This window comes from Acanthochromis polyacanthus, chromosome 9, assembly GCF_021347895.1.
Source record: "Acanthochromis polyacanthus isolate Apoly-LR-REF ecotype Palm Island chromosome 9, KAUST_Apoly_ChrSc, whole genome shotgun sequence".
NCBI classification, from domain to species: Eukaryota; Metazoa; Chordata; class Actinopteri; family Pomacentridae; genus Acanthochromis; species Acanthochromis polyacanthus.
In genome coordinates, this window is record NC_067121.1 from 4,575,267 (window position 1) to 4,592,926 (window position 17,660).

A 17,660-nucleotide genomic window follows, 5' to 3' on the forward strand; every position below is an offset into this window, starting at 1 on the left:
ATATTTTGTCAACACTGGAGGAGATTCTTTGGCGCATGCGCGGTCCGCTCCAGCCCCTGTCGTCGCTTCCGTCCTCACTTCCGGGTTCGTGTGTGCTTGTGTCCGTCAGGTGAGGAGCTCCACGCGCAGGTAAAACGCAGCGGGCGCGCGGGTCTGCCTGTGTGTCCGTCAGCCGTCACGAGCCGTTCCCCGATCCAGACGCTTCCACCGTACCGGACGCCGCACACGGAGCCCCGCCATGTCTCCCGCCGCCTTCCACGCGCAGCTGGCCTCCATTATGGAGGTTCTGGCCAACACGGCGGTGGCGGAGATCGTGGAGCTGGTGGACAGCGGATACTCGGAGCTGCAGCTGGAGATCAGCCGCGGCCGCCGCGAGAACGAGCTGCTGCGGCGGAAGCTGCGCCTCATGGAGCTGAGGGCCGCGCGCGTCACCGCCCTGCGCGCCGCGAGCGGCAACGCGCTGCTGCACGTCGGAGGTCGCGCGCGGGTGCACGTGGTGGCGAGGAGCGAGACGCCGACAGGTGAGTCAACACCGGTGACGTTTACCGACACAAACAAACAAACAAAACAAAGAGGCGCGTTTACAGGCGGAAAAACGCGTCGAGTGGACACGCGGCATGAAGCGGCAGAGCGGCGCCGTGACGCTGCTGCGGTGCGTTCAGGGTCTGTGTGGAAAACTCATTAATATAGCGCAAAAAATTTGCATAAAAATGACTGTAAGGAGCCAAAAAGCTGCTGAACATGAACTAAATAATAATAGTAATAATAAATATAATAATATTAATAATAATGATGATAGTTATTATTATTATTAATAACATCATGATTATTATTATTGTGCAAAGATCCTCCAAAAAACTACAGAATGACAGATTTTATATTTGGAAAAATATTACATAAAACAGCAGACATTATTTCAAAAAGATTCTTCTTTTGTGGTTTTACTAAATGATTTAAAGCTGCTAAATTATTATTGCAGAGAAACTTACAAATTAACACAAAAAACTACAGTAATTGTTATGAAAATTCAATTATTTTACTCATAAAAGACTCAAAACTGAATTTTTATGTTGAACCAAAGAACTTTCTAAGAATATTATACTATAATAATCTATTATACTGTATTGATGTTGTTTTTAACTTATTGTTGTAAACATTTTGTGATTTAGTATTGTGAAAGATCTTATATTAATAAATGTATTTACTCACTATAGACTCAAGATTCAATCACAAACTGCTAATAAAACTAATATAATAATGAAATAATATAATACATAAACTAATAATAATAAAGAGTAAATGCACATTAAATGTATAAATATATGTAGATAGAAATAAGTTAATGTCTAATACTTTAAATTTCTCATAATAATGTTCAAATTTATCTGTCAATATTAATTAAAAATCCTGCAGAATAATTTATTTCACAACGTGGAACGACTCGTTAAACTGTTAAAATTAAGACTAACTGTAAAAACAGAGTGGACTTTCCAACGGTCCGTGAACTCATCGTTCTGTCTTAAAAAAATCACCAAATGTGAGCTGAAATCAGGATCTTTGATGTAGTGTTTTTAAATTAAGCGTGTCATATAGACAGTGTGTAGCTCCAATATTTACATTCTGTACTGAATTCTATATTTTTTATCTCCTGTGTTTGTTCTTATCTTTTATTTCTATTTCGGGATCAATAAAGTTCCTTCCTGATGTCTATGAATAGTTTAAATATTGAGGTTTTGGCTCCACGATGTTATTTTTAATTGAAACTCGACTAGTTCAACTGTTAAAGCTCAGATCAGTTTAATTGGTGTATAAATAAAAACTGTACCTCCAGATGCTTGCTGATGATGAAGAACTTTTTATTCCTAATAAACTCCAAACGTTTCACTTGCTGCAGGTGAGGCGCTGCCGTCCGGATCGACCAATCAGGAGAGAGAACCGGAACCTCCATCAGAACCCGACCAGGAAGCTGTGAGTAGGAGAAGAAGAACGGCGTCTTTTTGAACCTGAACCTTTTATTTCCTCGTCTCTCCTCTGATTCCAGCGTCCAGCCGGCGACTCGACGGTCATCAAGGTGGAGGACGACGATGACGAGGAGGAGGCGGAGCCGTGGCGTCGCTCTGAACCCGACGGTGAGGAAACGGGTTTCATTTATTCAACTCTCTGAACCCCCAGAGGCAGCTTAAAGACTTCTTAGTTAAAATAAATGATCAAATCTTCTTAATCTTACATCTTTTATATGTTTTGTGCATAAAATGATAATTTGTGTGATATGTTTATTAAATCTTTACTTAAATTGAGCCTCATTTACAAGATAACTGAGGGAAAAAAGAGCAAAAGATGAAGTAGTAAAAACCGTTAAGAATAATTAGAGCATTTAAAATTTACAGTAAATAAACTGACTAATCAAAGAGCAGCTGAAAGTGAAATTAGACAAAAATGGAAAGGTTCAAATGAAAAAAAAAAAGATTCAATAGATTTGACTCCAAGTCGACTCAGCATCATTTCTGTAAAATACAGAACAGAAAAACGTTTTTAAAATGAGTTTTCTATTTAAAAAAGCCAAACTGACGCCATTTTTCAGTAAAAAACAAAAGAATTCTGAGTTCCTCGGTGCAGATCTGCAGTCAGATTAATTAATTGATGATTTTTTTGGTAAAAACTACAGAAAACCTCCAGGTTCAGCTCCTCTGGTGACTCGACTACAGAGTGTTGTTAATTAAAAGTGGATTAAATGGGAACTTTCTGAGTTTAATGTAGTTTTCTGTACAGTTGGAGGCTTCATTTTGTGTAATTTGGACATTTTTCGTGACACTTGGAGCAATTTCTGATCAATAAAGAACACATCCATCACGTAGTTTGAACAGCAAAACTGCAGCATTGAAATAGTCCAAAGTTATGAATAAATTGTTCAAATTTAGGGAAGATTTTGTCCAAAATACCTCAAACTGATCCAAAGTGCTTCAAAGCAGCTCCAGAGTGACTGGAAACTTTTAATATGGTCCAGAACACCTCAGACTTGTCTAAATGTTTTGTAACTGATTGGAAATGATGCAGTCTGAAGAAAACATCTGGAAAAGCCAAAGACAAATTTGGACCCACCTCTATGGACTTCAAGGACCTGGACCTCTTAGTCCCAATATGAAGGTAGAACTCTGATCGTTAAAGAAACTGAAGTTATTTTAGCGTCGTTACTTAAAAGTGGCTAAAACCCGAATGTTTAAAGTTTTTCTGTTCTGATTATTAAAACCTTTTCTTTCTTCCAGAAGGTTTTCGTTGCGTCGTTGAAGAACCGACAGAGAACGAAGCTTCACCACTCAAACAGGAAGTAGCCAACGGCGGCGCCTCGTCGTCGTGGGCGATCGTTGAGGTCAGAACCACCTCCCCACCGAGCACCAATCAGAGGCCGGAAACCTTCGAGCGTCTGATGTTTAATCCTCCGGACGCCGGCTGCTCCTCGGCTGATTCGGGCGGCGGCTTCGGTTTCGTGTCTCCAGCTGACCGGCGGCCTGCAGGACTCATGGTCGGCCAGCGGAGGGCGCCGCAGAAGAGCGCCGCCACCCGGAGGCGTCCGGTCGGCGTCAGCAGAGCCGGCGGCCTCCGAGGGATGGAATCCGGAGGGAAGTTCGTGTGTAGCTGCTGTGGAAAGACTCTGGCCTGCCTGAAGAACCTGAAGACCCACATGAGGGTCCACACGGGCGAGAAGCCGTTCGTCTGCTCGCTGTGCGGAAAGCGTTTCTCCGACTCCAGCAACCTGAAGCGCCACCAGAGCGTCCACACCGGCGAGAAGCGCTACGGCTGCGTCCACTGCGGGAAACGCTTCGCCCAGTCCGGCTCGCTGAAGGTCCACATGACCGTCCACTCCGACTGCAACGAGTTCAGGTGCTCCTTCTGCGGAAAGACCTTCATCTCCGGCAGCCACCTGCGGAGACACATCACCGTCCACGGAGCCGACAAACGATTCACCGCTGGCCCACCGTGACGGCGACATACCATCCCATAAACTCATCAGAGACTCAACAAACTGACTGACCTCCTCCTGATCTACACAAACTTTACTGATCAAAGTTCTACCTTCAGACAGAACATTAAGGACCTTGAAGGACTTAGAGCAGGGGTGTCCAAACTTTTTCCAGAGAGAGCCCGACATTCTTTGAACTTTTTAAATCAAATGCAACTTGGCTATTTGATGGAAATTTCATTGCAAACGACACCTTTTTCATTTTGTACATGTTCAAAATGAAATGTTTCCATAAACTTTAAGAGGAGGGATCAGAGAGTCCAGTGGACAGATCAGCTCTTCTCTCTGTACAAAGACATCCCATCATTAAGGGTGACCAAAGCACCGGGAATGTTGATGAAGAGAGGGGTTTTCCTGAAAGTTTCTGACTTCTTACTAATAAATGCAGTTACAGGACTTACCAAAATCACTCTGTTTTTAATATCTAAAGGCCAAATAAAATGAAATGAGCTGAACTGTGGGGAAAAAAATCAGGATTCAGCTGCATTTTTAACGTTAAATGTTGGTAATTAATGTTGCCTAAGACATATGAACAGGAACAAAACAACATTCAGCTCACAATGAAGTGCAAATTCCATGTGTTCAGAGATTTTTCTAACTGGTTTTGACCAACAAAAATTAAATTAACTGCAGTTTTACAATACATTTACCTCAGATTACCAACACAAATAACTTTCTTGCATGAATGTTTTGTAAGTGAAAAAAGGTGCAGAATTACATCCTGAGCAAAGAGAAAAGAAGAACAGAGGAAGAACTTTCCATCATCCCCACACACAGAAAACATATGACGGCTCCACATAACCCCATCCAGACGACTGAGCTCTGAAGGGGCACAAACAAAATAAAGAGTGAGACGGAGGCTTTACTCAGCTGGATAGACCGAGGAGAGGAAAGATTCAGAACCAAATCCCTGCTTCACTGTGAGGGCTGACACTGTGGACCGCATCACATGGACCAGGTCTGGATGTACAACATGACTCCAAAATAAAAGACCTGAGTGATGAGTTTAGTACCAGATAGATTCTAATTATGTTTCATAAACGTTCTGATAAAGTTCCAGTCACGTCTTAAGTTGGATTTTTTTAAATTTACCAGAAGGTTTTTCCTGAAACTATTTATAAATGAATATAATATTTAGAAATAAAGGATAAAGTTCTCTAACGACATCCTCAAAATGATGTTTTTATATATTGTTTTTAAATGTTCCTTTTTAGTTATCATAGAACAATGTGGGAATGTTTTTTTTTAAGTGTTCTTTTTAATGTCAAGTTAATCCACAACATCCTGAAAATGTTCCACCTTTAACCTAGGACATTACAGAAGTTTTTATTAAAAAATTATTCTTTCATCTGCTTCCTGAAAATCTTATTTTGAAAGTATTATAATCTGACAACATCCTGCAAATATCCCTCTGACGTTTCAAAGTAAAACCTTCCGTCTTTATCGACTTTTAATTTTATAAATATCTGTAAAACATTCTTTTAACACCAAATTAAAAACATTACAGGAGATTTTGTGATTAACAAACGGTAAAATAAACCTTTGAATAAAATCTGCTCCTGAAAAAACGAAAAACAAGTTTAATGGATCATAAACATTTTATTGGATAAAAAACTTTTGCAGACAAAATGTAAAATACAGTCAGAATTAAACCTTAAAACACAACAAAATTGCTCTTAAATACGTCAATAGACAACAATTAGTTTATTTAGATTATTTATTGACTGAAAAACACTCAATAAAAGATGAGTTCATCCTTTAAAGCAGATTTAATAATATTTAATTCATAATCTGTGTCTCGTTTAAGGTTTAATTTCAGACGTCGTTAACAGGAATACAGTAAAACAGACGTAATAAGTGCGTCACAAGCAGAGTGTCACGTTTCCAGCTCTGGAAATAAGTGCAGTCAGAGTTAAAAAATAATAAAAACAAACTATGTACAACATTAGTGAAACCACATTCAGTAGCTGAATCACAGAATCTAAACATCCAACGGCGACATTTACGAAAATTCAATGAAATGTGTTTTTATTGTCTTTTACAAGAAGATTTTAATATAAAATAAACTTGATTCATGTTAAGTTTTATCATTTAAAGCTGCATTAACAGATTTTAGCCACCAGGGGGCAGCAGAACGAGAACTTTATTTATTATTTGTGTGTTTTTAGCTCAGTTTTGGTTTCCTCCAACACCGAAAAAACCAAAACCAGGAGCTAGAAGAAGCTAAATGCAAACTACACATTTCACACAGTTAATATACAAACATTAGTAAGTGCAGCTTTAAATACAAAGTCAAGCGGAGCAGTAATAAAAATATCAGAGATATATTCTGATTTTCATTCAACATTTCCTGAATAATTTGGCACTTTGATTAAAAACACATCAGATTATTCAGAAACTCCTGATTCATACTAACGGAGGGAGATTTAAAGGTTCGGTCACACCAGCGTTTCAACGTTTAGAATCACGTCGGTATTCAATTACCACAAATCTGTCAGATGTAAACCAAGACGGAGCTCCATGTTGACGTCTGGTTTACAGAAAATGTCTTCGAATAAACCAAGGAAACTCATTCTGCTGTTAAAGACTCAACCAGCAGGTTCATTGTTGGGTTTCTGCGCAAAAAGTGGTACAACTTTCAAACGGAAGAAAGTGAGAATTAATGTTTGTTGGTGTTTTGGAAGTCTTTTATCGAGACAAACGGTTGTCAGTGGTGAAAAAGCTGTAGATAAAAGACTGAGTTTGTTTTAAACCAGACGTGATGAGTTTTATCATCTATTCTACATTTGACCAAAATTTACAATGTAAACATAATGTTGTATTAAAAGAGACTTGGAACTACTAATTGAGACCATAAATTCTTTAGGAAAACGTCCACTGAGGCAACAAATCATTTAGAAGTTACATCATTTTCTCACAGACTTCTATACGATCCGAGTCGCCCCCTGCTGGCTGTTAGACAGAATGCAGCTTTAAAGCCGCATTTTTCTTTCTTTCTTCACCAACATCCATCTTCCTGTGGATGGAGAGCTTAAAGAATTGTATCTCATATACATATATGTAAAAATCAGCTAAGGAGTAATAATGTGTAACAAATCATCTAGACATTCAAATTCTTTTACTGATTAATCAAAGGACATTTTATTACACTTTGATGATTGCCTTAACAATAGAAACATATGAACAGATAGTGAACTAGGCACGTTTTTGATAAGTTTCCAAAATTACGCTTATTTATGTTACTTTTGTATGTTAGTTTTGATGGAAAAAAGTTCACTTTTTTCCGTCAAAAAGTTCACTTTTTCCGTCAAAAAGTTCACTTTTTTCCGTCAAAAAGTTACATACATAAGCGTAATTTTGGAAACTTGATAGGCTATTTGTCAAAAATGTGCCTAGTTTACTATCTTTTCATATGTTTCTATTGATAAGGCAACCATCAAAGTGTAATAAAATGTCCTTTAATTAATCAATAAAATAATTTGAATGTCTAGATGATTTGTTACACATTATTACTCCTTAGCTGATTTTTACTCGTGTGTGTGTGTGTGTATATATATATATATATATATATATATATATGTATATATATATATATATATATATATATATATATATGTATATATATATATATATATATATATATATATATATATATATATATATATATATACATATATATACATATACATAGTAAGTAGTATTTTTGGGCTAAGTTTCATCTTTCCGGTTTAGCCACAAACGTGTGGTTAAATCATGTGATTTATTCACTGATGGTTCGTGTTTATGGTGGCATTTTTGGACGTGAATCGTCAAAACTTCCAAACTTTAGACCCTCAACAGACAAACTTTTAGTCAACAGAGAAAACAAACATTGGCTGCAACTAATTGGACGAACGCTTCACTTGTAAACCGTCAAACTGTGGACCTCATTTTTATGAAAAATAGTGAAATCTGTCATTATTTGAAGCCTTTTGACAGTTTGTTGAGGCAGCGAGTCGTCCTGAACGTCCCTGATTGGTAAAAAGTCGTCTAAACTTCAACTTTACGCAAACATGGAGCTGACTAGGATCCGCTCCCAGAATGCATTGCAGCCTGTTTACATAGATGATAAATGGAAAACATGCCAACGTGGATCAAAAAATGGCAAATTTCCAGCATTTCTATTCACATTTTCAGTGCTTAAACTCAAAATGTGGACAAAAACCATGGATGGCGGAGGACTTACTGTTAGATTTTCTAACTTTTTCTACGCGCTGAAGCCGAGAAACACTCCAAAGACGTTAAATCTGCAGTCTTCTCGCTGGTGTGACCTGATTTTAACTCTTCATGCTGCAGCTCAGATGCATTTACGACAGAAAAACTTCCACAAAATGGAAATTACGTTATATGACCTGAACGCATCCTGAGGAGGTTTCAGACCATCTGGACCATGAAGAGCTGAACTTTTCTCGGCTCCTCCGGTCGACTTTATGACACAAAAACAAACATTTATGGAGTTGATCTGTGCTGGAGGAAGCTCAGATCATCTCCTCGTTCTTCAAGCTAGTCTGAGGCCCAAACATGATTCAATTTTTACAAACTTTATGCGGTTAAAGCCTCATAAAGTTGGACAGTACGTGATTCTTCTCTTCCTGATTTATTCTCTGGAGTTAAAATACTTTGTGACTTTGCAGACCCAAATCCACAAACATTCTCCCGGATCATTTCTGAGCTTTAAAACAGCTGTGATTCTCCGTTTTTCTACACTTATTGCTTCCTGAAGGACAAATCTGAGCTTTAAATGTGCGAATAAAGATCAGACCTGTACGGAATTCAACTGGTGTCAAAATAAATGAACAAAATATATTTTTTAAAAAAGAGCTTAAAATTAAATCATACAAGACGCCTCCGTTCAGGATTTATTTTCTGCTTTCTACAGGTTAGTTTTTACTTCAAAAATCTGATGTGGGTGGGGCTTATAGTGCTGCATTCCCTTTGGACATTTGATGATTTTTAGTTTGTTAGCAAAGATCAATCAATATTGGTTTTACAGCGCCGATGTCAATATCAAAGACACCGATAACTAACATTTGGAACAGATATGCATTACATGTTAGATATTATTATTATTGTTATTACATATAACATCCACAACTAGGCTACTTCATCAATAATAATGATTATAACTTATTGATATTATACCTGATCAATTGATTAGCATTGATCAGTTTGTCTCCTGTAGCTACCTGTAGTTTATCATTCTTATTACCCACTAAGGTCCAGGTCTTCAAGCATTTTTTGTTTTTCAGACTCTGTTCCAGGCTAATCTGATGCTTCCTCCTAGCTTAGCTGCTAGCTGCTAGCCGTTAGCATAGCTTTAGCCACCGTAGAACTGTGCTTCTTGATGTTTGTGCTTCTTGTTCAGTTTTTGCTCGTTAATTAGAAGAAATAACGTTAATGTGACTTTAGGAAGATGTTACGGTGCTTCAGATAGTGTTAGCTGCAGGCTAAGAGGCGCTGCTAACCTTTCAGTGGTAGCATTAGCCTAGCACCGTTAGCAGAATCAGTCCCAGCTGCTGACACCAACAGGTGAACTATTCTGGTGTTCTCAGTCTAACAGGGTAATGGTGTGCGGTAGATTAACAATAGCCGCAGGCTAAGTGACACAACTAACCTTGTGGAGATAGCATTTGCTGTACGCTAAAAAGCAAGGCTAACCTCTCAGTGATACCATTAGCCTGGCCTAGCATTGTTATAAAAAAAATAAGCTCCAGCTGCTCTGACATTACCAAGGGAATTATTCTGGTGTTTTCACAACTGGGAAAACGAGTGGGCTAGTTTAGCATTAGATGCAGGCTAAAGCTAGTTTAGCATTAGCTAAGTATTAGTCTTAGCTGCAGGCTAAGAGGATAGCATTAGCATAGCACCGTTAGCAGAATCAGTCCCAGCTGCACTTACACCAACAAGGGAACTATTCTGGTGATTTCAGTCTAACGGGGAAACTGAGTGTGTTAGCTTAGCATTAGTTGCAGGCTAAGAGTTCCAGTTCCAGCTCCAGTTGCTCTGACGCTAACAACTGAACTATTCTAAGCATGTTAGTGTCAGATTGTTTTATTTAACAATCTGCTAACGTTTGCTAACTCAAAGCTAATACGCTAATTTACTGCAGCTGCTTCTGTTTTATCACAGTAGCTTTTATTGCTAATTGGCTGATAGCCAATCAGACTGTGCTGTGGGCAGAACAATGCTGGAACCACAGACTGATTGGTCGATAAAAATAACAGTAAACATGAAAAAAATGTAGAATATCGCCCAATAATTGATTAATCTGTAATATTTAGAGAATTAGCATGAGTCTCTGTCACATCATCAAGATTTCACACATTTTTTATCCTCGAACGTGCATGTGACACAATGAAAAAGTGTTATTTGGTTCAGTTTGAGACACTTTTGTTTGTTTCCTATTAATAATTTACATTAATAATAATTTAACTATAAAATCTGTGTTTAAGTTTTAGCGGCTCCGCTTCACATCTCAAACACTAACACGGAACTGAAACTGAAAAATAACAAAGAATCTCCTCAGTAATATTTAAATTATGACACAAATTTAATCCCGTAGTTCTGAAATATAAAAACCGGAGCAGGGAGTGACTTTCCCACCTGCAGCCGGGTGGAGTTTACTAAGAAACCTCACGTAGATTTTTTAAAAATAACATTTTTTAGGAATTTTCTGACCAGCAGCAGAATAATAAACAGTTTAACTGGATTTTGTCTCTGAAAAAACACCTGAGAGATTTAAAAATACTAAATCCTGATTCGTCTGCTGCTGTTTATTAAATATTTAACGTCAAACCTGCTTCATGTAGTGAGTTTATTTAATTTAAATATATTAAAATAATCTGTTTGTGTTCCATAAATGTGGATTTTTACACCAACTCCACCCGTCTGCTGCAGCACGAGGAATAAATCAAACACCCCCAGATTCCAGCAGCATTTTAGGCTTTAATTAACCAACACTTCTTATTGTTATCTTATTATGATTCAGCTGCTGGCTGATATAATAAAAGGCACTTAACAGCTGAAGAGTTTCACCACAAAATTAATTAAAATGTTGGATTTTAATCTGTAAAAACAAAAGATTCACACGTGATTTTGTTAAAGATGCACCCGAAAACGGGATTTTTCTAAGTTAAAACCCAGAAATCGGGTAAAATTTATTTGAGTGGCTTCATTTTGAAAGATTACAGGAATAAAAATATTCACTTTAATTAAATAAAATCAACTTAAAATCAGGAAAATCAGTTAAAACAACAAGAATAGTGGTGATTATTTGCCAGAAAGTCAGGAGTTATCATATTTTTTTGTCAGAAAACTGATTTTTTATACGTTAAACCCAGAAATCAAGTAAAAATTACGTTTATTATGTGTGTATTTGTTTCCCTGTTGGTTTAATTTCAGTCAGTGGCTTTAATTTGAAAGATTGTAGGAATAAAAATTGCAAAAATTTACCACTGGAGTTGATTACTGTCACTTTAATTACATAAAATTAACTTAAAAGCAGAAAAATCAGTCAAAACAAGAAGACTGATGCAATTTATTTACCAAAAAGTGAGGAAATTATCAGTATTTTTTGTCAGAAAACAGATTTTTTAATGATAAAATCTGAGCTGGTGCAGCTTTAATTCGTTAAAAATAATTTTATTTTGGAGTGAAACTCTTCATTCGGCTTCTTCAGAAATAAAAAACTGCTCTTTATTTTATCTCCAGGTGATTTTTGTGCATTTGGTTTTTAGAAAAAGTCACAGTTTCTCTAGTTCAGGTAGAAGTGAGGCTTCATGTTTGTGTTTTGAACCTGATTTCAGACGTTTGGTCACTTTGGACGCCCAGAAACAGCCGCTGACGACAGGAAACGCTTTTATACTGGATGTGATTATTCATCTGCTAAACTACAGAAACTCTCTGAGCTCCTTCAGCATTTCCAGTTTCATCTTAAATCTGAAGGTTAGAAATGTTTTCAGAGAGCAGGATTTTAATCTGCTGCTGCTGCTGCTGTGAAATGTTCTCCGGAGCTCTTTAACATGCAAACAGGAAGTCAATTAATAAAGATAATAATTAAAATCTTATTTCTACTGAGTCCCGTCACACTTTCTCTCCTGATTCTCTTCAGTTTCAAACCGTCTCCTCTGGGTTTTTTTCTTTACTCGTTTCTTGACGTAATGTCCTAAAAAACACAGAATCAGAGAAAAGTGTAACCTGTTTCTTCTCACCAGGTTGAATAAATTAAAGAAATCAAACTAATTAAAGTTGAGACTCACCTCCGTCTTCGCCCTCCTCCACTCGCCCAGCGGACCCGACTTTGTCACGACTGAAACAAAGAAAAGTCAGATTTTAAACACTTAGAACGTTCTTTAAAATGGAAATATCTGTATTGAAGCTGGAGAAAAGACAGAAAATGACCACAAAATGGCAAAAAAATGACCAAAAGTGACAGAAAATGACACAAAGCGACAATAAAATGACCACAAAAAGACAAAAAAATGACCAAAAGTGACAGAAAATGACACAAAGCGACAATAAAATGACCACAAAAAGACAAAGAACTACAACAAAGAGACAGAAAATGACCACAAAAAGACAAAAAAATGACCAAAAGTGACAGAAAATGACCACAAAAAGACAAAAAATGACCAAAAGTGACAGAAAATGACACAAAGCGACAATAAAATGACCACAAAAGACAAAGAATTACCACAAATAGACATAAAATTACCACAAAAAGATGGAAAATACCCACAAAGAGAATGAAAATGACGCAAAGAGGCAGAAAAACTCAGATTTTTAACACTTAAAATGTTCTTTAATATAAAGTCTAATGTATTGAAGCTGCAGAAATCTGATAATTATTCTGTTCAGCGTTTAGTTTTCACTTTAAATCCATTTTTTGTCTGTAAATAAAGCATTCACACCATTTATTTGACGACTTATGATCATTTACAATAAACGAGGTAAGAAAATAAAAGATGTTGGCACACGAATATGAAACTTGAATAAAAATGATAATAAAAATCCGTAAAATCAGTAAAATAGTGAAATTTTACAAAACATGCATGAAAACCCAACAAATCCTGGATCCTCTGTGAGCAAAGTTTAGTTTTCTACTTTTATTTTGTGTATTTTATTTTAAATATGAGTGTAAAAGTCAGATTTGTATTGTTCCAGAGCTTCAGTTTCATCCAAAAACTGTTTATCTGGACTCCGCACAGCTGTAAATAAATATGTATTAATCCGCCGCTTCAAACAGTCCCAACAAAAGAACTTTATTCTTCTATAAAAAAAGAAACAAATGAGACAAAATGACAAACGAGTCACAGAACTGAGACAACGCGACACAACAGAAAGACAAAGAACAAGATATAAAACGGCACAAGCAACACAAAAGGAGGCACAAACTGTTCCAAAGACTCGAGAAATGCCAAAAATGGCACAAAAAAGACAAAAAACAACATAAAACAAGATGCCAAAATGGGCAAATTGACATAAAATGACAAACGAGACAAAAATCAAGACAGAAAGCGACTCAAATTAGACAAAAAAATGACACAAACAAGACAGAAAATAGCAAAAATAAGGCACAGAACAATGTAAAACGAGACACAGAACGGGTAAAACGAGACAAAGGGGTAAAAACGACAGAAATACTCACGCATGCATGTTGTGATCATCATGAAGACGGTCGACGTTAAAGTGAAACTCCACCACAAACACCTGCAGAGGACAAAAAGGACTCATTTAGCCTTTAAGGTTGGTTTTCTGCTGCACAATGCAGATGTTTCACCTCTCCTCTGTCACTTTATCAGCTGGATGGTTTGTCACATTGTTCTATAATAACAGATAGAAACTTGTTTTACCCAGAGTACAGAGCAGCGAAGATGAAGATGATGAAGACGAGGAGGAGGAGAGCCTTCATCGTTAAACCTGAAACACAAACACACAAATTAATAAACCTTCAGAGTGTCAGAATAAACTAATTAAGTTTCACTTAATGGCACTGATTTAACACCTAAACCAATCAGATGGTAGATGAAGGCATTTCCCATCATGCACTGCAGGTTTACAGTCAGAGAGCAGCGGCCATGTTTGGATGAAGTCAAACTGGGTCTGACCACAAAGACAGAGAAAATGACCACAAAGAGACAGAAAATGACCACATAGAGACAGAAAATGACCACAAAAAGACAGAAAATGACCAAAAAACACATAAAATGACCACAAAGATACAGAAAATGACCACAAAAAGACAGAAAATTATCACAAAAATACATAAAATGACCACAAAGTGAAGGAAAATGAGAACAAAAAGACAGAAAACGACCACAAAAACACATAAAATGACCACAAAGTGAAGGAGAATGACCACAAAGAGACAGAAAATTATCACAAAAAGACATAAAATGACCACAAAGTGAAGGAGAATGACCACAAAGAGACAGAAAATTACCACAAAGAGACAGAAAATTATCACAAAAAGACATAAAATGACCACAAAGTGAAGGAGAATGACCACAAAGAGACAGAAAATTACCACAAAAAGACATAAAATGACCACAAAGTGAAGGATAATGACCACAAAGAGACAAAAAAATAACCAAAGGTGACACAAAATGACCACAGAGACAGAAAATTACCACAAAATGAAAGAACTGACAACAAAATGTCCTCAAAGTGACCACAAAATGACACAAATGTCCACAAGGTAAAGAAATAAACCAAAAAGTGTCAAAAAAAATGACCACAAAGTGACACAAAAAATTGACAAAAATTACCAAAAGTGACGGGAAACTACCACAAAGTGACACAAAATGAGCAAAAGTGCCGGAAAATGACCACAAAAGGACAGAAAATGAACACAAAGAGAAAGAAAATGATTACAAATAGACAGAAAATGACCACAAAGACACCAAAAAATTGACAAAAATGACCAAAAGTGACAGGACACGACCACAAAGTGTCACAAAATGTGGACAAAATGAACACAAATGTCCACAAGGTAAAGAAATAAACCAAAAAGTGTCAAAAAATGACCACAAAGTGACACAAATGGTAAAAAAGGCAGAAAATACCACAAAGTGCCAGAAAATGAGCATAAAGTCACACAAATGAACCACAAAGTGACAGAAATATCCAAAACTGAAGAAAAGTGACAACAAAGAGACACAAAATTTCTGCAAAATGACCTAAAATGACCAGAAACTGGTCTATAAAGCACCACGCTGTTAATCCAACCTCTCAACCAATCAGCTGCCAGATGAGGCCGCTTCCCATCATGCACTGCACTGTAGCTCACCTGTGTGCTCAGGTGAGGCCTGACAGCAGCAGCTGTTGGTGTAGAATGGCGAGGGGGGCGGGACTTCAGACAATCCGCCCAGCGACTGGGTGAAACGCTCCTTTGATTGACAGATCTCAGAGCAAATCTCTTCCTGGATGAGCATCTTCGGGGGCGGGGCTTCCTTGTCCGGAGGAGGCGGGACTTCGGTGGGATCTGAGGGACGAAAAACAGAAAAATAAGAATTTTGACAAGAAATGAGGAGATTTTTGGAAATAAAGTGGAGCTGAGATGACTCAGTGAGTCGATTTGTGGTGAAACTAAACTTCCTGTTTGAGTTAATTTATAAATTTATGAACCATAAGTGAAGCTGCGTCCGTCGTCCAGCTCGGTGCTGTTCAGTCCTCCCCAGGCCGGACCCTCCAGGCTGCTCCTGGTCCAGTCCAGGTCCAAGTCCTGGTCCTGGCTCAAGTCTAGGTCCAGCCTCTGGTTCTGGTCCTGGTTCTGGTTCTGGTTGGTCCTGAAGACGCCTCTGAAGACTTTCTCGTCCAACCAGGACTGACAGCTTTCAGTCACGTCGCTCAGCAGGCGAACCAGAGAGCTGCGAGGCCTCCGACGCCGCCGGAAAACCCTGAAAAAGATCATTTTAGTTTGTTTTCAGTTCGGTTTGGAAGCTTCACACCTTAAATGTTTCTAGCTTACATAGAAACGCTGAATAAAATCAGTCTTTTGAAGGTTTTGTTCTATAAATCAAGACCAAAAGCTTTATTTTCTCATCAGATCTGCAGCTACACAGTATTTATAACAGTGATTAATCCACTCAGTGATTTCTTGGTTAACTGAACCATTACGTTGCCTATAAAATGTCAGAAAATACGAAATAAAGTCTCCAAACGGACTTACTCTAACTTATAACTAACCGAATAGCAGGAATCAGAATATTTTAGCCAATAAACTGTTTTATCTCCATCACAGCTGCAGTTTGTTTGAGTAAATGATCAAAACCAAGAAGTAGTTCACTTCCTGCAGATTTCACCAATAATATGGACATTTCCTGGTATTTTTTCACACTGTTGTCAGTCTCTCCCCACTGATGCCCACACAGTCAAAGACTACGACTATACAGTGACAAAAAATGTCCACCAGTGGGTGCACAATGTACATAAAGTGTAACGATCACAGCGTAATGAAAAATGACCGCAAATTATGTAAAATGACCACAAGGAGGCAGAAAATGTCCACAAAGTGACACAGCGTGACGACAAAGTGACAGAAAATTAGGACAAAATGCCACCAAATATCACACTGGTGTAAAAAGTCCACAAAGTTTTATAAAAATGACCAAAAAGTGGTACAAAATGATCACAAAATGAAAGAAATTCAAAGAAAATGTCCACACAGTGACACAACATGATCATAAAGGACACACAGTGACAGTAACATGACAGAAAATGACCATGAGGCTGTGCAACATGACCACAAAGAGACACAACATGACCACAAAGAGACACAACATGACCACAGAGACACAACATGACCACAGAGACACAACATGACCACAAAGAGGCACAACATGACCACAAAGAGACACAACATGACCACAGAGACACAACATGACCACAAAGAGACACAACATGACCACAAAGAGGCACAACATGACCACAAAGAGACACAACATGACCACAAAGAGGCACAACATGACCACAAAGAGGCACAACATGACCACAAAGAGACGTAACATGACCACAAAGAGGCACAACATGACCACAAAGAGACACAACATGACCACAAAGAGGCACAACATGACCACAAAGAGACACAACATGACCACAAAGAGGCACAACATGACCACAAAGAGGCACAACATGACCACAGAGACGCAACATGACCACAAAGAGACACAACATGACCACAAAGAGACACAACATGACCACAGAGACACAACATGACCACAAAGAGACACAACATGACCACAAAGAGGCACAACATGACCACAAAGAGACACAACATGACCACAAAGAGGCACAACATGACCACAAAGAGGCACAACATGACCACAAAGAGACGTAACATGACCACAAAGAGGCACAACATGACCACAAAGAGGCACAACATGACCACAAAGAGACACAACATGACCACAAAGAGACACAACATGACCACAAAGAGGCACAACATGACCACAGAGACACAACATGACCACAAAGAGACACAACATGACCACAAAGAGGCACAACATGACCACAAAGAGACACAACATGACCACAAAGAGGCACAACATGTCCACAAAGAGACACAACATGACCACAAAGAGGCACAACATGACCACAAAGAGGC

The 17,660-nt window shown here is 38.0% G+C and overlaps 2 protein-coding genes across 4 annotated transcripts in view; one reads left to right on the forward strand and one right to left on the reverse strand.

Moving 5' to 3' along the window:
• The first annotated feature begins 52 nt into the window (after positions 1 to 52).
• On the forward strand, positions 53 to 5,366 carry LOC110956580 (zinc finger and SCAN domain-containing protein 2-like). 2 transcript variants are annotated; one of them, XM_022202172.2, is made up of 4 exons: positions 53 to 521; positions 1,895 to 1,968; positions 2,042 to 2,129; positions 3,264 to 5,366. In XM_022202172.2, exons 1-4 carry the CDS (start codon positions 239 to 241, stop codon positions 3,977 to 3,979), a joined length of 1,161 nt encoding a protein of 386 aa, XP_022057864.2. In that variant the 5' UTR covers positions 53 to 238; the 3' UTR covers positions 3,980 to 5,366. The 2 variants fall into 2 exon arrangements, with proteins under 2 accessions (XP_022057864.2, XP_022057865.2); XM_022202173.2 differs by having other exon boundaries at positions 3,267 to 5,366.
• Positions 5,367 to 5,597: 231 nt separating this feature from the next.
• tmem71 (transmembrane protein 71) overlaps positions 5,598 to 17,660 on the reverse strand; it is a 28,075-nt gene continuing 16,012 nt past the window's right edge. For both annotated transcript variants that reach the window (XM_051953879.1, XM_022202170.2), the window contains 6 exons: positions 15,683 to 15,954; positions 15,345 to 15,539; positions 13,909 to 13,975; positions 13,704 to 13,765; positions 12,316 to 12,365; positions 5,598 to 12,221 (listed from right to left, as the gene is read on the reverse strand). In XM_051953879.1, coding sequence (XP_051809839.1) covers positions 12,198 to 12,221; positions 12,316 to 12,365; positions 13,704 to 13,765; positions 13,909 to 13,975; positions 15,345 to 15,539; positions 15,683 to 15,954 — 670 coding nt within the window. In that variant the 3' untranslated portion in view covers positions 5,598 to 12,197. The remainder of the gene's footprint in view (positions 12,222 to 12,315; positions 12,366 to 13,703; positions 13,766 to 13,908; positions 13,976 to 15,344; positions 15,540 to 15,682; positions 15,955 to 17,660) is intronic.